The following is a 24,487-nucleotide window of genomic DNA, read 5'->3' on the forward strand; positions in this document are numbered from 1 at the left end:
CATGATTTTGTGGGAGTGTATGTAGTGCACACTTTCTTCAGTGTAAAGGGTTACTCCACCCAAAAAATTTACATTCGCTCATCACTTACTCACCCTCATGCTGTCCACAAAAGTTGATGGGACATTCAAAGTTGATGCTTCAAAAACCATGTAATAAAAAATGGTAATCCATTTTTCATGCGTGTATGGCAGTTGGCCAGAAGTAATGTTTTTTATGTATTTATGTATGCATCTATTTATTTACTTGTCTGCTTATTTACTTGCATACTTGCCTATTTATATGGTGGGGTAAGTGAAAATGTTTGCAAAAATCCTTTAATGTTGAGCCCTGAACATATTTGTGAAACACAGGGTCTTAGGTCTAGTGCAGTTGTTATGTGCTTTTTAATATTTATTTTTAGTGATATGGCTTTTGCTCTGAATTATTTATCCTGGTGAAACCAGTAGGAATACTGATATGATTTAAGAGGTTGAGTTCAACAGAACTGATATGTCAGGGTTATTTTTCTCAGGAACTGTGAGCTCAGCATCAGTCAAAATAACAAGTAGTCTAATTACTCTGAGTATAGGCGAAGACAGAGAACTTCTGATTGTACATGTGGAGAGTAAATTCACTGAGTGTGAGTTCAGTGTGTGTGCTTGGAAGAAATAATTGCAGATATATTTCATAAATTTCACAAGCCTTTCCCAGAAGAAATCATCCTTCTGCATTTCTCATTTGCTCTTCAAAAGCCTGAAGTGTGTAACCGTATAATCAGAAGTTTTCTCATCTCCGGGAGTTTCTGTTCCTTTTCATTTTAAACGCTCTGATATTGTTACACTTTAATTTCTCATGTAGAGCATATTTACCCCGCTCTGTTTCTCTTCTAGCAGTACACAGAGATTTTATTGCAAGCACAGGCACTAACGACTAATTACCTGTATAATAATTTTTCATGTAACCCAGGACAGGAAAGGATCTGGTGTATTCTACCTGCTGCTAAATTCAATGCAAATCAAATAGATTTAGGTATTTGTTGTTTGTAAACCTTAGTCATTTCATATTATTTATGCCTGAGTGTTACTATAATTGATAAATTTGGATTTCCATCAAAGATCAATGCATCCCAATGTTTTTGCGCCTCTAGTTGCAGTATTATTTGTAACAGATGTTGCTTCAGCTTTCATGTAGCGGCTCTATTAACATGTGATGAATGGGAAGGAGCAGCTATTCTGGCAGTTCAGAGGAAACCTGGTGTTTGATGTGGACAGAGGTTGTAACCTCTCTGTGACTGACTTTTGAAGGATACTGTACACTTCTGTAGAAACAATAAGTCTTTCTTTATGTGCCTCTATGATGCTCTCTAACTCCATAACTGTTCCTCTGTATTTTTCTGGCAGTTCAGGCATGTGCATCTGCAAGAGTGGAGTGCATGGAGACAAGTGTGATGACTGCCGCCCAGGCTTCTTTCACTTCAGCAGCACGGGGTGCCAACCATGCCAATGCAATAATCATAGCAGCTACTGCCACCCACAGTCAGGTGAGCCACACACATGCACACAACAGAAGTAGCAAAAGAAGCCAGAACACTGTTTTCCATTCTATTGCCACACAGAGATCTTTGTTTGGAGGGTAGTTGAACCTCAGTCTCCAGAAACTTCCTGTTATCTATCTAATTAGTTATTTAACTGATGCTTTTATCCAAGTACATGGATTACAGTGGCAAATTCCAGAACCCCTGGAGCAAATTTAGGTTAAGTGTGAGATTAATAGTGATAGTTCACGGATCGCCCCTTGCCAGGATTTAACTAGTAATGTATTGCCTAATCAATGGTATCAGCTGATTTATGGTCATTTTCTGTGCAGATTGTCTAATACGATGATCGGATCTAAGTATTTTTTTCTGTATTTATAAAGATTTAAACGTTTTCCAACCTGGGAAGTATGACACACATAACTCGCAATATGTCCTTAAACAATTACTAAACAAACTGAAAAATGGTGTGTTGTCGAAAACATTTATTTTTATTGAATGGATCGTTTTTCTAATAGCACTACAATAGCTAGTGGTGCCATCTAGCGGCTGTGTGCAGGACACCCTAACCATGTCAGCCAGTTTAAATGTTAACACTCGCCAAATGCCAAATGGAAGTAAAAATTGGTTGTTGGTTATTATATAAAGTAGTATTACTCACCATTTGGTCCAATTATCAAATCGCAAGGGCTGTGTTTTAAATATATAAGTATACAGTCCGATGCTCTGTATGCTTCAGAGTAGCTTTTAGTGTTTTTAGTTTGGGACATTTATATTTTTTGAATTATTATTGAATTAAACACAATGCGCTTCAACCATCTTTGCAAATTTGTACTGACAATGGTTTATAAATCTGTTGACAATAAAATAAAAAAATATTTAAGATCTCCAAAAGCTTTAATATGTATAATAAATAATAATACCTCAAAATGAGTGAAGTGAAGTGACATTCATCCAAGTATGGTGACCCATACTCGGAATTCGTGCTCTGCATTTAACCCATCCAACGTGCACACACACACAGCAGTGAACACACACACACCGTGAACACACACCCGGAGCAGTGGGCAGCCATTTATGCTGCGGCGCCCGGGGAGCAGTTGGGGGTTCGGTGCCTTGCTCAAGGGCACCTCAGTCGTGGTATTGAGGGTGGAGAGAGCGCTGGACATTCACTCCCCCCACCTACAATCCCTGCCGGCCCGAGACTCGAACCCGCAACCTTTGGTTCTCTAACCATTAGGCCACGACTTCCCCCAAAATAAACGTTTCATGTTTAACATTTGAAAGCAAAAAATTAACAATTGCAATTTTACTGTAAAATTAATTAATCTTAACTTTTTTTTTTTTTTTTTTTTTTTTTACAATAGACAGTGGTTCAAGTTTTCCTTTTTTATCCCTCGTTGGTTGTCTGTTGGATAAAAATGATAGCAGTTACAAAACAAAACTTCAAAAATCTTTTTTTTTTTTTTTTTTATAAATTATGCATAAAAGCGAGCAATGCAGCAATATTACATGCCTCCAAATCCATTATATTTGCTCTTATATCGCAATAATAATAATAGTTATTATTTCTTGCATCACCGCTGTTGCCCCCTAGAGACTGTTATTATAAATTATAAAGCATTAGAGAAAGGATGGTTTTGCAAGTGCATCTTTATTAAAAAGGCTGTGTCAGTCCACTGCAGTAACCAAAGACTGGTGTTGATGCTGATGCGCAGGAGCCATGTCATCACTCTAACTCAACAACTGCACATAAGCACTTCCTGCTGCTGTATGCACTGACAGCACTGCAGAGCTTTAACCCATACTGTATCTCTCGAACCACACAAGCTCTTCAGTTTTCAAACACACAGGGGATTTCAAACTTGTTTTCTAAAATGTAAAGGCAGGAATTTATTTTTCTAACCTGGGATCTTTAAAAATATGTACCTGTGGAATCATTTCTGCAAAATATTACATGGCTTCTTCATGTTTAACGACACTTTCAAAGTGAAATGCCCAGTGAGTGGAATACATATTGAATACATAGTAAATACATATGGAGCTGATTATGTGATGATTCCTGCAGTCTGGTAAATGCGTTCTGAGGAAAAAATAGTATTGTGCAAGGAACTGCATGAAAATGAGTCTTTATTAATTGATAATATTCCCTATAATCAAAATTGTGTGAAAAGGAATACATTGGGTATAGGTACGTGTATGTACTTTTTTGAGTTTTGAAAATGTAGGTAGGGGTACAGAGTGCAGGGTTAATAAAACCCCCATGTGGGTCCCTAGGCTCCAATTTGAAAAGACCAGTCTTCAGATACATCGTTTTTTTTTTTTTTTTTTTTTATTCCCAGGCAGTTTTCATGTAACGCAAATTATCCAGTAATCGCTCACTGTGCTTTTAAAGGACTTTCTCTTAAACTTGAAAGTTGTGCCATTATTTACTCAACCTCGTGTCATTCCAAACCTCATCATTGGCAAACCATAAGGGTTAATAAATAATGACAAAATTAGCATATTTTGGGTGAACTATCTCTTTAGGAAGACATGTTTTATGAAAGTTAGAGCCGTTCAGAATCTGTTTTTGTCCATATTTCCTTTTCGTTGCAAAGGCTGTTTAGAGGTTTGAATGTTGCTGTATATGAATCCATCAAGTTTCATTTTGCTAATGTATTTTTTCACTCTCTCTTTCCATCAGTTGATTTTCTGTCAGATATTTTTGCTGTTCAGTGTTCGCTTTACCAGCCTGATATAGCCTGATATAATTTTTAGCATCCAGTGTTACCTGCAGAATAAGCTTTTTCCCCACAATTCTGGTTCAGGAACATGTTTTTATAATAACAATTTGGAACAGACAGCTTTTAGTCTGTTTTTGATATTTGATGCATTGTCCCTATAGCTGTCTGGGCTTTTTTCCCTATAGCATCCATTTGTGCCACTCCAGGGGTGTTTAATTTTCCTGTCAGCATGCCCTCTGCTTTCTAAAAGCCAATAATGTACATACACAGACAAGCACTGAGAGCCTCCATTACCTTTCTGCCATTACGTCAGATACCGCAGCAGGAGTCAAACTGTCCCAACCAGTGCCTCCGAGCCAGTGAATCTCGCCATTCGTATGTCCTTACAGTGAGACGAAGGAATATTGTTACATTAGTTCAGCAAAATTTGAGCTGTTGAGAACCAAGACCTCTGGATGTGTATCTGTAGCTCTTTGGTCTTTTCTGCTCACCATTCTTAGCTTAAACATTTCATCTTGTTATACCTTTTAGTGCTTTCTATAGATATATTTATCATGTCTGTGAGGTATGTATTCGCTCAGCTTCGGTTCATTTTTGTGAAGCGGTCCTGTTCAAGATGTCATGTTTGTTTTCTTTGTTTTATAAAATAACTACCTTATGTTGGTATTGTGAGTGCACACAAATACAAGTAGACCCTTTACAGGTCCGAATGATGTATTACTCTTACCTTTATCAAAAAAAAAAAAAAATGATGGTGTAGGCTATTTTAATTTGTTTCCACTGGAAAAAAATCCAAGTGTTTGCGCTGGTGCCTCCATGTCCTGCAGAGCACGCTTTAGCTTCCACTCTTCGCACAAACTTAGATATAGCGCACATTATTATTATAGCACAGGTTTAACGTTTAAACATTGTTATATACTTGAACTGTTTTAGTATTTCTGTAGATTTTATTTTAGGCAAGTCGTGATGATATGAGAAGGCTAAATTGATCAAACATAGGCTATGATCAGCTCATGCCGCTGGCCGCTTGGTCGTTACTTTACAAAAATTAAAACTTATAGGCTATTAAACAAACAAAAATGCTCCAAACGTTTTTCTAAATTAACTTAATAAAAAAACAAAGCGAAATATAATAATTTTGCCAATACACACTACTGTTTCGGCTATTAAAATGGTTAATAGTTTTAGGAGAAGGGGGAAAAAAAGCCGGGCTCGGGCCAGACTCGGGCCGGTAATTCTGATAAGCTGTCGGGCGTGGGCCGGGCTAGGGCCTGAACGTCTCGGGCCAGGGCCGGGCTAGGGCCTGAACGTCTCGGGCCAGGGCCGGGCTAGGGCCTAAATTTTAGGCCCTTGCAGGGCTCTACACTGGGTGACAACCTACTGCATAATAGTGGTTTTCAGCCACGCAACAAGCCTCTCTTTGGACTTTTACTAATTTACAGGCTATGCGTGTTTTTGATTTTCTCACACCTGTCTTCATAATTACACACATGTATACACAGACACTCACACTCATTAATGCGGCTCATTATTCCTCCTCCCAGTTCAGTGAATTCCTGGCCACCATCATAATGGTGATTTGTGGACTCACATTGTACATTAGCAGCTTTATTTCACCAGTGTATCCTGCTCCTCTATTCAGTAACAGTGCTGCACCTGCCAAAGAAATTGTATTTCAGCTGAGTTGACAGTTTTCAGGCTTAATTGAGTGTGATTAGATAAAACAGACCAGATAGCACAAACTAATACAAAGACAATAAACAGATAACACTCGTTCTATTGTATTGTCTTTGCTTGCTACACTGCAACCAGTGTAGTATGTATGATTCACAAACCAGCTATGAGCCAATTAAATGATCAGCCAGTCAAAAAGACAAAACAAACGACTTTGAATTAGTCAAATTACATGATCAGTCCGTGAGAGCGATTACTAATTAACAGCTGACTAAATGTGTGTGGTTTTTAGCTACAGTTATACATTCACAAATAGGTTTTATTATAATAAATTGTATTTTAGCAGTATTGTTGGTTTATTAAGGCTGCGAAACACTGTAGGAAACATTGCGTATATTTTTGTTCATGATAGTACATCTGATTCAGCTATAGATTTAGAGACTTGTTTTGCCTCGTGTCAATGTAAATACTTTATCATTGATTGTTTTCCTGACTTACTGCTCTTGCTTCCCTCTGAACCCTGTGTCAGTCTCCTGTTATGAAATGAAAGAAGAATTTGAGCTGGACCAGGGGGATTGTTTGCATAAGGCTTCATCTGTGGACACTCATCCGTCTTCAATAGAGGGAACAGCGTTTGAACACTATTGATCCTCTTCCTGCTTTACTGTCTGGCCCTGGAGACCCAGTGGAAAAACACACACTTGCACATACACAGTTGAGTGGGTCTGACAGCAGCCCATCTTTTCAAACACGCACACACAGCCTCTGATCTGTGTGCTTACAGCCCTGAGTTGGATCTCTGTAGTGTTTGCTTTGTCTTGATCTTAAGGAATATGTTTCTGCTTTCATCCCTGAAGATTTTCAGGCTCTTGCCTTATGTCAATTAGATCATCAACTGACATCAAGTCATCAGCTGATCCATGATATTGCTATTTTATCTGATATTTGTATATATTTTGAGATTAATTCAAGTAACTTTGAATAATTATAATAAATACAATTGTTTTAGCACTCAATTCTGTTATTTATATTCTTAATTAGTGGTGCTTTCTGAAATCAAGTTTATACAGTGCTTTTCAAAATGCATTTAGATTCAAGGTAAAGTCCAAAAGATGTTTAGATGAAGAGGAAGAACAACCTTGGTTGAAATCATACCTGTTTTCGCTTGAAAAGAAACAGATTACAATAATATACGTATGCCATATAATGTCTAGTTACATATGTGCAATGCTGATCATATTTCATTAAATAAATGAAATGATTTAATTGTAGAGAATAGAGAACATGTTTGTACTGTTTTGTAAGGAAGTGGCGCACAGAATGTTTGCACTGCCGACAGGAATAATACTTCAAATCTTGGTGAGGTTTACTATTACTGTTAAATCAGAAGAGCAATTGGAAAAAGAAAAAGTACCACAGACTTGTGTCTTGGAACAAAAACATATTAGAAAGTTGGCAACCATTGCCACCAGAAACCATTCAGAACATTAGCAGTTGAACACTGGCATTGTGTTGGTGAGTTTTGAACATCCAAGCATCACTCACTCATTTCTTCAGAAAATATAAAAATCTACAGTTGGTATGCAGCGTATTTGTGAAAAGCAATTTATTACAGCCAGTGACAGGTGAGACAAATTATCTTGAAGAAAATTAAGTAGCCTCGTTGCCTGACTGGCTGTGATTATTGTTGTGTCGGATCAAATGTTATGAAGTTAATTCAGATCTTGTGCAAAAACACAAAGGCTGCATTCTTTATCATGCAGAGATGATCAAACGAGCGTAAATGTTCATGTTGATGACAGCTGTACAGAAGCTCATAGTCAGCTGATTACCAGTGATGCTGCTTACACCTGTGCGATGCAGTTTTTCATTAATTGTGACTGTTGCTTGGTTAATTTGTGTCATTAATCTTTCTCTATCTGAAGTAATTGCTTACTGAGCACTGCAGTGGTCCCAAAACGTATTTGGACATTGATGCCGCAATTAAAAATGTATGAATGTGATGAATTGCTAATGCTCCTCTATTGTAAGTCTCTTTGGATAAAAGCATCTGCTAAATGTATAAAGTAGAGCTGCACAAGTAATAATATTTTAATCACGATGACGATTTCTGCTTCTCTTTTTTAAGTATAATCTAAATTCCTCAAAGCATTTCCCATAAATCGATACATTTTGCCACATTTGTCCATTTTGTTTATTTGACGTTCCCCACCTGGCAACCATGCATTTTCTCTCTGCGCTGCAAAAAAAATGATAATGATCTGAAAACACAGACAATCATGTATATGTTGGAGTTTAGTGATCTCCATTACAATATTCTGTCATGCAGCCAGTCCGTGTTCGCTCAGAAGACCGTGTGTATGGATTTACATAGTCAATTAGTTTGACATAGATATTAATTTGTGTTTACATGAAAGTGCCATCATTTAAAAAGTAATTTCTCAAATTAAAATAATCTTGATTAAGGTTTGCGATTTATATTGAGCAAATTTATATGAGTGATTTATAATTTGTGCAAAATAACTATTAACCTGCAATCCTATTTTAAATGTAAATGTCATGTAATGAATGTCTTTGCAGTAAATAACTAAATATCAGACCAAGAGGCATTGGCTAAGAAATTATGCAGTCTTCACTTATTTTTGTCATTTCAAAGGGATTTCATTTTTTTTTTTTTTGCCCAAAAATGAAAATGTTATTTACTCATTTTATTCCAAATCTTTGACCACCTTCTTTCTGCTGTATTTCTTTGTTGGACAGTTTTCTATCTAATATAGTGACATTGATGCATACTTTGAGTGCAGGAGTAGGGCTAGAAGTGTTGCAGTAGCACAGGTGTTCATCAGCATGTGAATCAGAGGATCACTGTCACATGTGAAAATGCTGTCAGATCCTTTTCCAGCTCCAGAACAACACCTCAATCCTCACTCAGTCGTTCCTTTTTCCTTTTCATGCCGCTCATTTATTACTGCATAGTGCATTTGCTGCTTCTCTCAGGTTCCAAGAAGTAAATCTTAAGGAAATTTACAACAGTTTTCAGCTCGTCACTTTTTCCCTAATTAGAAACTGCACTGTTGATGCACATGCCAGGTTGAGCTTGTTGCATAATAATCAGAGGAATGCAATTCAATGCGTGTGCGTGGTTTCTCATACTTCCTCTGTGATTATGCAATAGCTTGTTGAAGTGTTCTCTTTTCACTTGGCTTTCAAACACCATTTCAAATAATTGAAATAAAAGCAGTTCAAACCACTCAACCTGTAAAGAGTTCACTTGAATGTTATTGGCACGCACAAAAAGAGCTCATTCAAGTTTTAATGCGTTTTATTTGTTTTCGTAACTCTCTGCTAGTATTTTGACATTAGGTTTGCACATGCTCTGGCAGGGTCTGAGGAAGTTCCTTCCTAGTTTTCATGTTTTGCAGCCTTGCACACTCACTAGAAGTAGGTTTGCTTGATCTCGCCATCTCTTTTTTTTGTTTTTTTTTCTAACTTCAGGTTTGGTAGGTCTACCTAGTTTAAACTCCATTTCGTTCTTGTCAACCTTACTGGACCAAAGTCCTGTCAGTCACAGCTGTGTGTCTGTTTACTCAACCCTCTCTCCCTCCCCCTGTTCTTTCAGGCATCTGCGTGAACTGCCAAGGCAACACCGAAGGACCCAGCTGTGAAAAGTGCAGGTATAATTTCTACCAAAGGCCTGGTTCTCCTGTGACAGAGCCCTGCATCCCCTGCCCCTGCTCCAGCGTCACCTCCACAGGCAGCTGTAAGCTCGGTGAGTCCTTCCCACATGCACATCAGGCTAGTGTAGCCCACATTAGCATAGCCTGCTAACTTTATTATCAAGCTCTTACTGGCCACTGCTGTAGGAAATTCAGAGATTTCCACATCTGGGATACGTGGAGTACCCCCCTCTCATCTGTTTTGGATTATGTGTCTTGCATCATTCTGGCCAACTGCCTGCTGTCTGAATTTCTGGGTGGGTGGACCGAGACTTTTAAGAGAAGAGAGGTTTATTTTAAGTGAAAGTGAAACTGGAAAAAAAATTATCTCCTCTCTGGGCCTCCACTCTGAACTAAACCCTCACAGGATGTTTATGAAATGTACTGTAAAGGCAAGAGCGAATGGGGATTCTTGTGTCTTATTCAGAAAGTGTTTTGATCAGTCCTGCAGTGCTCTGTCTCTCTAGGCTGATTTTATTTGCCATATGTTTGTGAGGAATTGTGTGATATTGCTTTGTGGATCTGTGGAGGGGTTTCTGGGTTTGCTGACTGCAGCAATGTTCTTGCAGCCTTGCAAACTGATCTAAGGTAGGACCTGACAATGGATAAATACCACATAGACCAGCAAAAGGGCAGGTGTGTGTTCAGTGTTCCCAGATATTACAGTAGTGTACATCACAAATGTAGCCACACAGTGTAGCTGCTGTTTTTGTGTAACAGCAGAAACATTATAACATGCACTAGAAGAATTACAATTATAATCTTTTTTTTTTTTTTTCTCCTTAAAAAAAAAAATCAAACTAAGAATTTTTTATTGTTATTAACAACCACTCAAAAAAAAAATCCTAACCACGGCTGCATTTATTTTATCAAAAATGCACTAAAAAGAGTATAACAATGTTGTGGAATATTATTACAATGTAATATAATGTTTTCTATTTTAATATATTTTAAAATGTCATTTATTTCTGTTATGGCAAAGCTACATTTTCAGCAGCTGTTAGTCACATGATCCCTCAGAAATCATTCTGATATGCTGATTTAATGCTGTAATTTCTTATAAAACACTTTATAAAATAGAATGTGAAATATGAGTTCTTTATAATAATTTGTAAGTTGTTGTATTTTTTATATTTTGTAATATTGTTAGTTTTGTAAACGATGTAAGCAAAAAGCTGTCACTTTTTATCAATTAAATTTAAATAAATCCTTGCTAAATAAAAGCATTAATTTCTTTAAATAAAAAAGGAAAGCTTACTGCCCCAAACTTTTGAACTGTTGTGTATTTTTAATTGATTTATTACATGTGAAAACAAAAATATAAATTTTATGAAATTACAAACGTTTATTTTATGGCTACAGTGAGCTAAAACTAGTGTTGAGCCGGCATCGTGATATACCCCCCCCCCCCCCCCCCCCCCCCCATACCGCCTGCAATCCGACGCATCCCAATACCGTGTTCATAAAGAAACGTGTACTACGGAACCCTGGCCTAAAGGCATTAAATACGAGATGGGAGCAATATATATATATTTCAATAGTTTCTCTCACAGTTTTATCAATGGGTAATTATACTGTATATAAAATTGCGGGTATCAGGGAGCCACTATCGTGCCTGGCATTGAAACTACTTTTGAATGCACAATCGCTTTTTAGTTTCACTTTCAAGCCATTGTATTATAAATTAATGCACACCCGAGGTAGTTTTTGTCCTTAAAACTCAATTTTGAGTAGGATTAATTTCTTATGCATCTCATCCTTTGCAAATTCTGAAACGCAATTTTAGCCCTAGTAACAGAGACTTGAGCCTTTGATAGCAGACTAATGCAGTTATTAGTCTTAGTTTAGCTGCTTTGGGCTGTAAGGACAAGACCTGCCTGGAACTACTTTAACCATGCCATAACCATTTCCCTGAAAATAATTGCACACCTTAGAACGTTCGTCAGCCAATCAGATTCAAGCATTCAACGGCCCAGTAGCATAATTGAGAATTAATCTGTTGTCTTTCCAAGATTCACCCTCACCTTGATTATCTGTCATTTGAAAAAAAAAAAAAAGAAATCAGTAATATTTAACCATTCATGTTTGCACAACTGCAGTTGTCTTATTCTACTAAATAGAAGTACAGTTCATCTTAGTTCTTGGTGCGTATTTAGCATTGCAACTGCATTTGCACTGTTTGCAATTGGAGAACACATTTTTTTTTCTTGATAGAGGCTTTCTTAATCAAGTTATACACTAGAAACTGCATATGTTTTAGAATTTTCAGTTGGTTGCCAGTTAAATTTATGTAAATGCTGCCAACTGAGGCTGATCTGCATAACTCATGGCACATCTATATAATAGAAGCTGTATTAGACTCTTACATGTGATTTAAGAGCAAGCCAACATGCCTGCCCTGAGCACTTTCTATCTCTCCTTCTTTTCCGGAGTTTCTGCTGTTGATTTGGAGCAGCAACTGATAAACATTTTGAGATTATACATCCTCTGACAAAACTTAGCTAATGAATAATTAATGTGGCTTGACTCCTCAATCAAAAAGTAAGGCTTCCTGTAATGAGAAAAGTGTGTGTGTAAAAGAGAGAGTGTTCATCATCACTCCTGTATCTGAAAAGCGGCCCACACTGAAATGGGAACTACAGGTTCAGCCTTTGAGGATTAGTGATTATGGTAATGGAATGCTAATAACCAGCACAGTTAGGACAGCGTCTGATTAGACGACAGACCTTATTTTATTCAGCCCGTAAATCCCTGAAGATGCAGCCTGATGAGGTACAGGGGAGCACACGAGTGTTAAATGAATTCCTCATTTACTCATCAAGGCCACACTTTTATTAACAGGACTCCCTGAAGACTGAAAGTACCATCAGCCGGCCTCTAGATTACACTGCTGCAGGCTCACTGGACGTCTCTATAGTGCTTACTGGGGAAACTGTGTTTTACTAGGATCTAAACAATGGAAATACATCATAATGTCAAGCACCAGCAAGAGGGTGGAAGTGATTAATTCACACATGTGCTGCTGCAAAGGTCACTCAGCACAAGAGCAGAGCACATGGTTTAGATCATTAGTTTACATCCTGCACTGCACCATGGGAGGCATTAGCTCTGCTGCTGTGATTGAAGGGTTGCTGGTTCAAGTCTCAGCATTTGAGAGACTGATGTAGCTCTAGGTGGGTTGCAGGTATAATGAGCAGTTGCACCCGTTTGCAAGCTTCCTGCCCTACTGTAGCTGTGTTTTCGAAGAAGAAACTGCTACTATATAACCCCTGAGTGCCAGTGCCATAACCCAAATACAAGATAAACCTTTTAAACTGTGTCTTGGCAAGTCTTATACTGCTCTTTTAGGATTTATGTGATGGATCAAAGCCAGAAAGGTTCTTTATCAAGTTTTCATCTGATGTCTTAATTGCCCTCATCATAAAGATAGCATCAGTGTAATTAACACTACATATGTTTGCTCTAGGATGGTGTGATATCACCATTTAAAAGATCAAATTTAAAGCGCAGTCGTGAAATCAATCACCCAATGTTCAGTATTAGTGAGAGAGTGGGAACAGCAGACTGTTCATAACACAACTCCTGTTTGACTAATGTAGTTCAGTTTTAGTCACCGTCCAACTGGTGCTCAGGGACTCTTTTTCTCTCTTCCTCTCATTGTGTCCGTGGTCATCTACAGTCTGGATGCATCTCTCAGCACTCACAGCCAGAAGCTCTTTGCTTAGATCTCATCACAGCAAACTCTTTTGCCAGTGTTGAGTGTAAATATGCTAGTTTGTTTCATTCCCATGGTGCCACATACAGTATAGTATTAAAAGTATTGTGTTTTTGTGTAAGGCAGCCCGCCATAGAACATTTCACTAACAAAATACAAAATATTGTGCATAGATACAGAATTAACATCCTCAGAAAGAGAATAAATTAATGCTTTACAAAAGATTTATATTTTAAATAAATGCTGTTCTTTTGAACTTTCTATTCATCATGAAATCCTGGAAAATACCCATCACTGTTTTCATCAAAATATGAGTAGCACAACTGTTTTTAATTGTGATAACAAGAAATCAGCATATTGGAATGATTTCTGAAGGATCATGTGACACTGAAGAGTGAAGACCGACTGGCTGCTGAAACTTCAGCTTTGCATCGCAGGAATAAATTACATTTTAAAATATGTTCAAATAGAAAACTATTTTACTGAAAGTTAACTATATTAAATTGTAAAATGAGCATAAAAGACTTCTTTTCTCATTAAAATAATCTTAGCGACTCCAAACTTTTGAACAGTAGTGTATATTGGTCATGCATCTAATACAATTTTGTTTGTATAATGTAAGCTTATGTATGTAATATAATGTAAACTTAAGTATGTTTATGTAACATAAGCTCCATTTTTACATTTTTTTACCGCTTCAGACTTTGTTTTTTGCTGTTATTTCCTTGCTTTCCTCTTACTTTTTTTAAGCAATGAGGCCATGATTAAATTTACAATTTAGTATGACCTTGAGTGCTTTATTGTTTCTATAAAATGGCTACTACGTAAAAAATAAATAAATGTTTTGAGGACACATTGTCATTATATTGTCACATGGACAATGGCCTCGATGGGTGCAGTGATACACACGATAGATACGTGTCATGCAGCAGCCATTATGTCTTGTAGTTTCACTGAAATGCTGTATTGGCCCCTTCTGCAGTATCTGAAGTACTTTTTTAAGTTTTATAAACTTTTCAGTCACGGTCTCTACATCACGGGGAAAAAGATTTTGAAGTTGCTTTTCTGAATTCAAGTCTTGTAGTGTATTCTGAAGTCGGTTATTTGATCTCTATAAATGGCTGGATTTGCTTTGCTTCAGTAAATCTTTGATTGTCCATATAGCACCGTCTAATTTAACAAATGTATCCTATCTCAGTGACTGAGTGTAATCAATTGTCCTGAACAGCGAACAAGTCATTGTACCTCCTATTGTTACCGTGACATGTCCTTGACACTTTCTGTTGTGCCTTGTTAACTCAAGACAACACGTTCTCGCTCCCAACTCGTCATATATTGACGCTTGGTCAGGAGCCTTTGACATACTTTTTGATACCCCTTTAGCGTCATTTTTCGACGTGCAGGGTCCTCCATTGCTTTAAATAATAAACCCTTGGCATCAATATGCCCGACGCGAAAGGTACTGGGAATTTTATCGTCATGATGAAATTACAAATTGGGAAATAATATTGCCATTATTGCATATATGTTGGGGTGTGATTTTTCAATCTAAACAGTCACAACAGTTTTATTTATGTTACATTATTTACACATTTATGAGCACGTAACCCAACCCCTGCCCCTAAACCTACCGTTTGTCAATAAAACACAAGATAAAACAGGCAGATACAAGAACACTGTAAAAAAATCCAACTTTTGAAAAGTTCTCCTGACCAATGTAAAAAAAGTAGCCTGAACAAAGAATTTTTAGTAGAAGTCCGTTTAATATTTTGTGTGAACTGAACAAAAATACTCTAAACATCACTAGCCAAGGTTTTGTTTACCTTACTTAGAAACTCTAGTTTTGTTCACAATATATCCAAATGTTCTCCCAACTTTAGGGTTAGGGTTAGTCCTGAACAAACAATTTTACATTGAACAATATTGCATTGCAGCTTGAAAACATATTATGTTAATTATTATTAATTAATTAATAATAATTAATGTATTGTACTGGCTTAATTTATGCTGCTGCTGCTGTTGTCGTCACTGTCAGTTAGCTGTCATGTGGATCAGAGTTCATATTTTTACTGATTTGAAATTTGTTGATCCTCACCATGGTTGAGAATCCTGTGCTGAGGTACTGAGGCATGTGCATCTCATAACAACTTGTTTTATACATTTGTCTATCAGCATGAATGTTTGCCTTTAGTTTTAAGAGGAAAATACTACCCATATTATGTAGAAGGCTTTGAAAATAAGCATAAATCTAAAAGAAGAGGATTGTTTATAAAAATATTATCATTGCTAAATACAAAAAAAAATCTTTGGTTGCTCTGACAGATGTTTTAACACTCAGTAGACTGACTTTTATTCATTAGATGAACTGTTTTCAATTTTTTTACAAATGCATGCAAAGCATAAAAACAAATATTAAGTAGCACAAAAAGTTATTTTAAATGGTAATAATAAATCACAATACTACTGTTTTTTTTTTTGGTTTTTTTTGCTATATTTTTGATCAAATAAATACAGCCTTGTTGAGCATGAGATTTTGTCAAAACCACAAAAAAACGTACCGACCACAAACTTTTTGAATGTGAGGTGTGTTTATATTATTATATACTCCCTCCCCCGAGTTACTCTGTGGACATCTCACTTTATTCAATGCAGAAATCTGCTAAAGCTGCACAGTCGCTGTCAAATTTAACTGCCATGTGAGTATAGTTTAGATACTCATTCAATCATTATCAACTGATATTTCTTCAGCAATTTGTAATGTCTTTTTTCTTCACAAGTGGAACCTTCAAAACAGAATCTCTCTGCTCTCCTTGCCAATGCTAGATTTCCTTAGTGAAATGCATGTTTGATTTGCATATGCTGGCTAAATTTGCATTGGAAATGACCTAGCATTGGTTGGCTTGTTATCTGCCATGCAGTGTCAGTTGCTATATATTTGATGAAGTTGCCTGCTTAATTCCACCAGAGCTTCAGCTTTGATTCAGCAGTCTATGAAAAGTCTGCTATTTGAAACTATTTTCTTTGTCCACCCTTGTGATAGACCGAGTTTGAGAGAGTGAATCATGCAGCAAGCTGTTAAAATAATAAAACATGAAAATATAAGACAAGAAATCTTCATATATATGTACAGTATATGTCATATAGAGAGCAGATGACTAATTTGACTCGTTTACTGTCCATTTAAGTTTGTTACCATATTGCATTATGGTACATTATACACTCTTCACTTATTCTTCACTTCACTTATATCTTCAGTATGTTTCATTTGTGAGTTTTTTTTTTTTTTTTTCTCAGGAAGTGTAAAAACTGTTGGAACGGCTGTGGCCCTTGAGCATGTCCATACCTGTTTGAGCTCGGTGCATCAAACGTTGCGTGCGTCTGTGTGTATGCTTGTGATGCTGAAAAGGCAACCGGGTTAAAGTCACCACACTACGGAAGCTTCTGCCGGCGATACAATTATGAAATGGTTAAACATTGACTAGCCTCAATTCAAACATTATTGTCACGAGTCCGAGTCGCAGCTACATGAGGAAGCATATCTTTTGTGTCGCCGGAAAACTTTGTATGCTCTAACATGTTGGGACTTCTGCGCTGCTAAGCAGTCCTGAATTTTTTGTCAAGTTTGTTGTCACCAAAAGAAGCGGAAAACAACTTGACACATATAGGTGAGACCAAACAAAAGAAGTCTCTGTGTGTGTTTACATTGATTTCATTCTGACCACCTACAGCTCAAGTGGTCTGGCTTTCTGTTTCCCTTTGTTCTCTCTGTTCATTTAATTTGTGTGAATGTTCTTAATTCTGTAGTGAAATAATCGTTTTAAGTTCAAAGAGCTCAGAGGAGCTTAAGCTCTTTGTCCCTATGTGATTTTTCTTTTACTGTCGTGATGATATATATCTAAATGGGCTCTTTTCTGCCTCAGTCACTCTCCGTCCTTTCATTGTGTCATTATCTTACCATGATGGTTATTGCCTTCATGCTTGAGAACTGTGGAAAATTGGTCCTTCTAGTGTAGTATTCCCTGGGTCTACATCACTGCCTGGAGGTTTGGGTTTTATATCCTGCTGTCGCCATATGCAGGTGTTGAGTCTGGGCAAATGAAGATAGGAGGGTCATAGAGCCCCCTGATTCACTGACCCTCTCCGTATGTAACATAAAAATTGCCTCTCTGCTAGATATATTTGATTCACAGCAGGTACTGCATGCAATCTGTCTTATTGCATCTCTCTCTCTTTTTGTATGGCTCAACATGGTTTTTGCTTTAACTGTACCTTTCTTCTTTCCTCCTCCTCAGTTCTTCTCTTCTAATTTAATTTTATTTTACCTCTGCTTCATTGGGCCAGGTTATAAAATCGATTCCTCCTCCTAGTTCTGAACTCATGTATTTTTCCATCTATATTTGGATGGGCACAGTATTTTTAATTTTATTTTATTTTTTAACTTTTTATGGAGGAAGAGTTGCTTTTGACTTTTGTATTCATGTCCTTGTATGTTATTGATTAGAAATGCACTGGCGAAACAAAGGGCTGTCAATGATTGCAAACCTATCCTATCATTCAAAATGTTGTACACTACTAGTTAAATTTAGCATTTTCGTTTAAAGAAATGAATACGTTTATTCAGCAATGATACATTAAATTAATCATTTATAATTTTACATAAGATGGCCGACACAAATGCTGCTCTTTTAAACTTTCCATTCATCAAAGAATCCTGGAAAAATACGCTCTAAGAGAGCAACCTCAAATTCTCCCCAAAAAATCAGTGAAGAAAATGCAAAAAAAAGTGTACAGATTCTGTCTGGCCCTGCCAATTAGTTCTTCCAAAAGAAAGAGAGAGAGAAAAACATGTTTGGTTGAGGCTCCTGTGCTCATTAATGATTTTTTAAAAGTGTCTCTTCTCAATCATCTCTTCTTTTTTTCTCCACAGAAAGTAATCGCTTTTTGTGAACACTAGATGACAACTAATTTCCTTAGTGCCAGAAAATGAAATGTCCCACAATTTGATATTGCTCTTGAAAATAATCTGTCAGTTGCATTGAAATTGCAAGTACTTAAGAAAACACATACAATACACTATAAATTTCTCAGTAGTTCGTCAGTCCTTCCCAGTAGTCATATAATCATCATGCTGATTTTATGATGTCATATCTGGTTGCAAGCTGTTTAATTGCAGTGGCAGGTCACACTAAATACATCTACTTTCAGTATCCACCCTTCATGTGACATTTTTGTCCAATGAATACAGAAAAGTTTAACATTTTTGTGTTCTTAGCTGCACTAGAAAATGGAAAAATGACATTTACAGTATGCATTCATCTTATTATCTCATGCTTTAGCATCATTCCCTGTGGACAAGTGGCAAATTTTTAAAACAAATTTTTTTCACTCTTTGATGTGACAAACATCTGTTATGTTATCAGGCAAAAGAAATATGTTTATCTCCAGTATGTGTCATCCTCCAGAAAAGCAGGTTTTGAAGCGAATGTGCTTTGGAAGACTTTAGGCAGTAGTTTTTATTTGTGTGCATGAGGAAGAGTGTCTTCACATTATTTTAGTTTTTTTATTAAAGCTTAAGAAACCATCGGCCCTTTTCATAGGCCAGATTTGCCTGTTGTTTGATTCCATAATATCAAATGCAAAGGAAAAAAAAAACTTTGACAACACATTTACAAAATGATTCGAGGTTAAAAGTTCATCTGTCAACTGAATATAGGCTACTATATAAACAAAGACACCTCAGTTTCTCTTCACTCTGTCCTCAATATCCTTAAAAGATTCTGCCATCTGGTGGCCAAATGAAACAAACTCTGGGTCTTCAGATGCCTTTGTCATAGCTGAGGTTCTTTGGTTATTTTAGAGAAAATACCATGTACTGTACTAATAATTAATTCTGTTTTGACAGAGTGAATCTAGTCTATAACCTCAAACTTCCTTTGTCTCTTTATGCGTTTAGACTCAAGTGGCCAGCCTTTCTGTGTCCAGTGCAAGCCAGAGTACCAGGGTCCCAACTGTGAGCAGTGTAGTGATGGCTTCTACAATGCCGACAGCATCTGCCTTCCCTGTAACTGCAGCGGGAACGGAGACCCCCGCATATCCCCTCGGATCTGTCACCCGGACACGGGCCACTGCCTGAGCTGCATCAACAACACTACGGGGCCACACTGCGAACGCTGCGTGGAAGGCTTCACAGGGGACGCGCTCGCCAGGAACTGCACTCCTACAGGTGAGAGCCTGCAGTAGTAAAACTTCTAGTGATTTTTGGCTGCAGTTGGGTTTCATTTATTGATATATTTTTTCGTTCGCATTATTGCATCTGTACCTCACATTCTTTTTTATTACGTTCATATAATTTTCAGCAGTTCAGTTAAAGCTGTATCTCTGAAAACCGTCTTTGTAGTGCACTTCAGAACTGAAGAAAAAAGTGAAGTGAACCAGTTGAGAGAGGTTGAAACCGATCCCACAGGTTAACTCTTTCTCGTGGACACACTGAGTCACTTTCTTATGCATTTGGTATAGTTGCAGTTGTGATTCACTTTTGAAATTGCAACATATTAAATACATCACATTGATGTTATCCAGCCTTACACTATAGACCGTGTGAACAGGAAGGACTTCTTGATATTAATATATTTAAGCAACTATTTTACGTGGTGATTGAAAAGTGCTTTGCATGTTATGTGACTATAGTTTTTAGAGAGGGGAGGAGAGGATGTGTTGTAGAATGACTAATCCCAGATCGGTGTTCTGACTCAGATCATCCGTGTTAAACTGCTGATTTTATCAGTGGCGTACTGTAAAGGGGACAGACCGTACATTCCCACAGGCAGGCTGACTCGGGCTGCCAAACAGTGAGCTTGGACCACAGGGTGAATATATGAAAGAGAGAGGAAGAAAAGAGTGATTTATCACTCCAGTAAGTCAGCCAAATCCACACTCACTTTTCGTCAATCTTTCCACTCAGCCAAAAACAATAAATCCTTCTCTTTCGGTCTGTCTGAGCTCTGCTCCAGATGTTCTGCTGCTACAGAACAACCGTGTTCTCGCTCACTGGTGACGTCCCATTATAGAGATAGCTGCACTAATGGAGCTCCAAAAGGCAACATATTGACTTTAGGTATTGACTTTCTAACAATGGCTGAAATATCTCAGATAAAGTGTTTCCCATAATGACGGTGTTGTTATTGTTAACGTAAAACGAAACTAAAACTTTTCCGTTTTTGGTATTCTCAAAATTAATTACGAATGTTGCCTTTGCAACTAATTAAAATAACCAAAAGTGCTAAATGCACTAAAATGAAAACTAAAAAATAAACCTATATCAAAATATTTTTTATAAAACTAATAAAAATGACAAAAGCACATTCAATTATTAAAACGTGAACTAAAAATAAAATCTGAAAATATAAAAATTAAAGCTAATTCAAAATATGAATAAATACTTTAATATACATAACTAAAATAACACTGCATGATGAACCTTACGTTTTCTGAGTTAGGTTTTCAGTCTTTCTGTACACTGCGTATGATCTGACATTGTCTGTTCTACTGAACAGATGGAATCGCTCCTTCCTGTGAACCTTCTACCAATATGCAGCATCTGTTGTCTACATTACACTAGATCAGGGCTCCACATGGTACTGTTTTGCTGCTCCCACCATTTTTCATTCTTTTCCTCTTACTTTCTTTCTTCTCTTCCTTTACTCTTTTTGCTCTCTCTCTGTTTTTCACATGATGATAACTTGCAGTTCAATAATAACTGTCAGTTCGGTAAGTGAGTCAGAAGTTCAGTCAGACTGATTCAAAAAAGTAACTCTTTTTAGGGTTTATTTTTTATAATGATTCATTCAAATATCCAAATAATCTGCTTATTGTTCAATTTTTTTATCTGCATGCAGCCCATAATCTCATTTTCTTATGTCATGGTAAACAGTATTTTTTTTCCATTGCAAACTCACTTTCACAAATTATATGCCGCTGCAGGAATATCACTGGACAATCACTGGAGTTTAATTCATAATTTAATTCATTTGGATATGTTGCATTTTATTAGATGCATACTGTCTCAAACTGATCTTCTCTCTCTTGCCCTGTCCATAGTCGTCCACACTACTCCTTCAACCACTACCCACTGGTTTCACTACACCACCATGACCTCCAGCCCCAATGCTACAGCACAGTTCACCACCTTCTCCACAACTTTGCTGAGCAGCCTGGGCAGCTCCACCCCCAACACCACCACCACCACAGTGAGTCCGCTTCTGTGGAACCAGTTCAACATCATTGTCCTGGCCGTCATCATCATAGTCGTCATTGCTCTCTTGGCGGTGGTAGGTGGCGTGTACACTTACCGAGAATACCAGAACCGTAAGCTGAACGCCCCATTCTGGACCATCGAGCTGAAGGAGGACAACATTAGCTTCAGCAGCTATCATGACAGCATTCCGAACGCAGATGTTTCAGGGCTTTTAGAAGATGAGGTTGGTGACATGGGCAATGGACAACTTGCTTTAACCGGTCCTGGTAGTTTGTATAAGGTGTAACTGATGTTCCTTCGCAGAAACTGGCCTGCTACGTCAGTGCTGGCCCAACACTTGGCAGATTGTGGACCTAAGGATATGTGGACCCTTGATTAATTTTTTTCATTTTATGCTGATGGACCACGAACAAGTTTTTCCCACTGGACATATTGCAAACACTCACACAAGCACTTCAGAGCAAGAAGATGAAGTAATGAATGAGGAACATGAGCAGTGCATTTAACTGAAAAGCCAAGTTAAACATCCTGCCTTGTTGAAGGCCTTGGCTGATTCACAGCTGAAACATGTTGCCTTGCTTTGAAGAAAGAGAAGAGATGCAGAGACTAATTCACTAATGTGTGACAGAATACTAGACAATGAAGCATGTCTGATTGTGAATTAATACAGCGACAGTGAGACATGCATGACGTTTCATCACACCTGGATGGATCAATCAAATGCATCTGCTTATTAACTTAATTTGCATACTTGCAGTTACGTCCATTCATATGCTCCCTTTGTAAATGCTGTTTTAAATGCACACAGTGGACATTAGTTTTCTACAAACTCAGGATGGATTTCGATTTATTTAGTTTTTTCTTTGTGTGTGTGTGCAAACCACACCGTTTTAGTGTCGCTTCTCACATGCTATTACATGTGCAGGACTTTAGGGGGCGCAGTTACACTGGACCTGGCATACAGAGCAGGCCTGTGTATTATGCAATGGAAATACATAATACTAAATGGCAGATGCTGAATGACTTCTGGATTCATTTGCTTTTTTGGCAGGCGCTTTCTTGCCGAAGCAAACTGCAAGAAGGGATGATTTGTTTTTATCAGGCCAAAGAGGGATCTGTATGTCAGTCTCAGATGGAGAGAGCCTGACTAATTCTTGTCACAGTTTTACAACGGCAAAGTGGATTTAGAAGACTGTTTCATGGTGTATGGAATTATACTTGTTTTATTTATTTTCCAGAAATGTTCTCCTCAATCCGCTTTTCCTTCGTGACTTGTCAATGGCTACCTGTTAAAAGGTGCCATGCCTTGTTGTGTGGACTTGACTCAACTTGTCTGACTGGGAGAGTTTAAGTTTTGGTTAATTTATTTGGACGAAACTCTCTCTTGTATTGATGGCTTAGGGTCTGTTTGGGTGAGTCACAAAGGAGGGGAACAGATGATCAGCTCATCATATGATCAGATGAGCAATAATGCTTTATGGGTCCAACAGCCGTACTGGACAGTAATCAATCACTGCCATTTGTGTAGCACAGGCTAAAACAAGTAGAGCAACTGGCTCAGTGATGAATAAGTGCACGTTTGACTGTTGTGGGTGCGGAGCGGGGGTAATATAAGATAGTATTATTATTATTGGAATTGGATAAAAGAGTACAAAATGTCAGTAAAGGACCATATAAAAGGGTGTGTATGAATGAGTCTAATTTTGATCTGAACTTGAAGACAAGAGCAATAGTTAATCTGTGATTGTATGTCTTGGGATATCTACTTTTAGCACCCTCCCTACTTTCACCATCCTTTATCCGAGGTGTGTTGGTACAAAACTATGTAAATATGAGATGTACAGAATGGTTGTCATGAGGACGCTGCTATTGTATTGGTACATATGGCAACGAGACTTGTTTCTGTGACCAGCATACTCGTGCGCACGCATAGAGACTGACGTTGTAATGGTGTCTTAATCTTGCATTGTGCAGTATGCATGGTGCACCACATTCACAACTAACTCTGTGAAAGATTTCAATAAAAGCCGGTTTTCCTATAATATGTGTTTTCATTATTATTATTATTATCAACAGTCTGTTTCCTGACCAGCTGGTTCGTAGTGCACACAAAACTGGAAGCTTCTGTTGAATAAAATTTGTTACATATTCACTTTTGTGTATTTATTAATTATTATTCAGTTCTGCAGTATTTGAGGCACTGTGAATCTATTTTATGTTGGAGGAAACAAGTATTGTTTTATTTTGGGCCAGAGGGCATGATGTTTTTATTATTTGATTTTAATAATATGTCGAATTCATGGAGCTATTCTTTAATAATTCCACGAATTAGGTTTACGTTTCAGACATCTTCATTATTCATCATAACCTAAAAGTAGAACTGTCCAAACTCATTCAGTCTGAATTCTATTATGACATCCCTACAACTAAAAAAACAGATAATTTTTATATTATGTCATTCAGATGTATCTACTTAACTCTATTTATTATTCATCTCTATTATTATGTTTTTCAAACCAAACTGCATTTGTCCAAATGCATGAGCATTAGTATTTTACATTAATGACATTGTTGATATAATTTTAAAGAAACAAAATCAAATTATACCAGATGCATTTTACATATTCTGCAAAACTAAGATAACCTCATTATGTACATCCCAAAGTCACCTGTAAATGCTTCAGTTTGCAGTGTTCCTTTAGGGAGACCGCAAAGGTTAAAGCATGACTCCTTTCTTACATGTACAGTAAACTATATTGCTCAGATCACTTTCTTTTTTTCTGTTCAGTATAATCATCACTTTCATCTACAAACCATGTGTTTCTGATGGCATCATCTGTGTTAGAATCGTGATGGTAAGATCAATCAAGTAAAGGTTTTGTTTTTAT

General features: G+C 37.3%; 2 protein-coding genes across 2 annotated transcripts in view; both read left to right on the top strand.

Moving 5' to 3' along the window:
• Window positions 1-23,750, top strand: part of LOC306869666 (multiple epidermal growth factor-like domains protein 9) — a 63,872-nt gene extending 40,122 nt beyond the window's left edge. The window contains exons 3-6 of the mRNA XM_079416522.1: window positions 1,381-1,520; window positions 9,534-9,683; window positions 19,299-19,568; window positions 21,443-23,750. Coding sequence (XP_079272648.1) covers window positions 1,381-1,520; window positions 9,534-9,683; window positions 19,299-19,568; window positions 21,443-21,885 — 1,003 coding nt within the window. The 3' untranslated portion in view covers window positions 21,886-23,750. The remainder of the gene's footprint in view (window positions 1-1,380; window positions 1,521-9,533; window positions 9,684-19,298; window positions 19,569-21,442) is intronic.
• Window positions 1-24,487, top strand: part of LOC306869969 (CCN family member 1-like) — a 1,026,947-nt gene that overhangs the window by 191,920 nt on the left and 810,540 nt on the right. The window lies entirely within an intron of this gene.

The sequence above is a fragment of the Barbus barbus genome (assembly GCF_936440315.1).
Source record: "Barbus barbus genome assembly, chromosome: 5".
Taxonomy (NCBI): domain Eukaryota; kingdom Metazoa; phylum Chordata; class Actinopteri; order Cypriniformes; family Cyprinidae; genus Barbus; species Barbus barbus.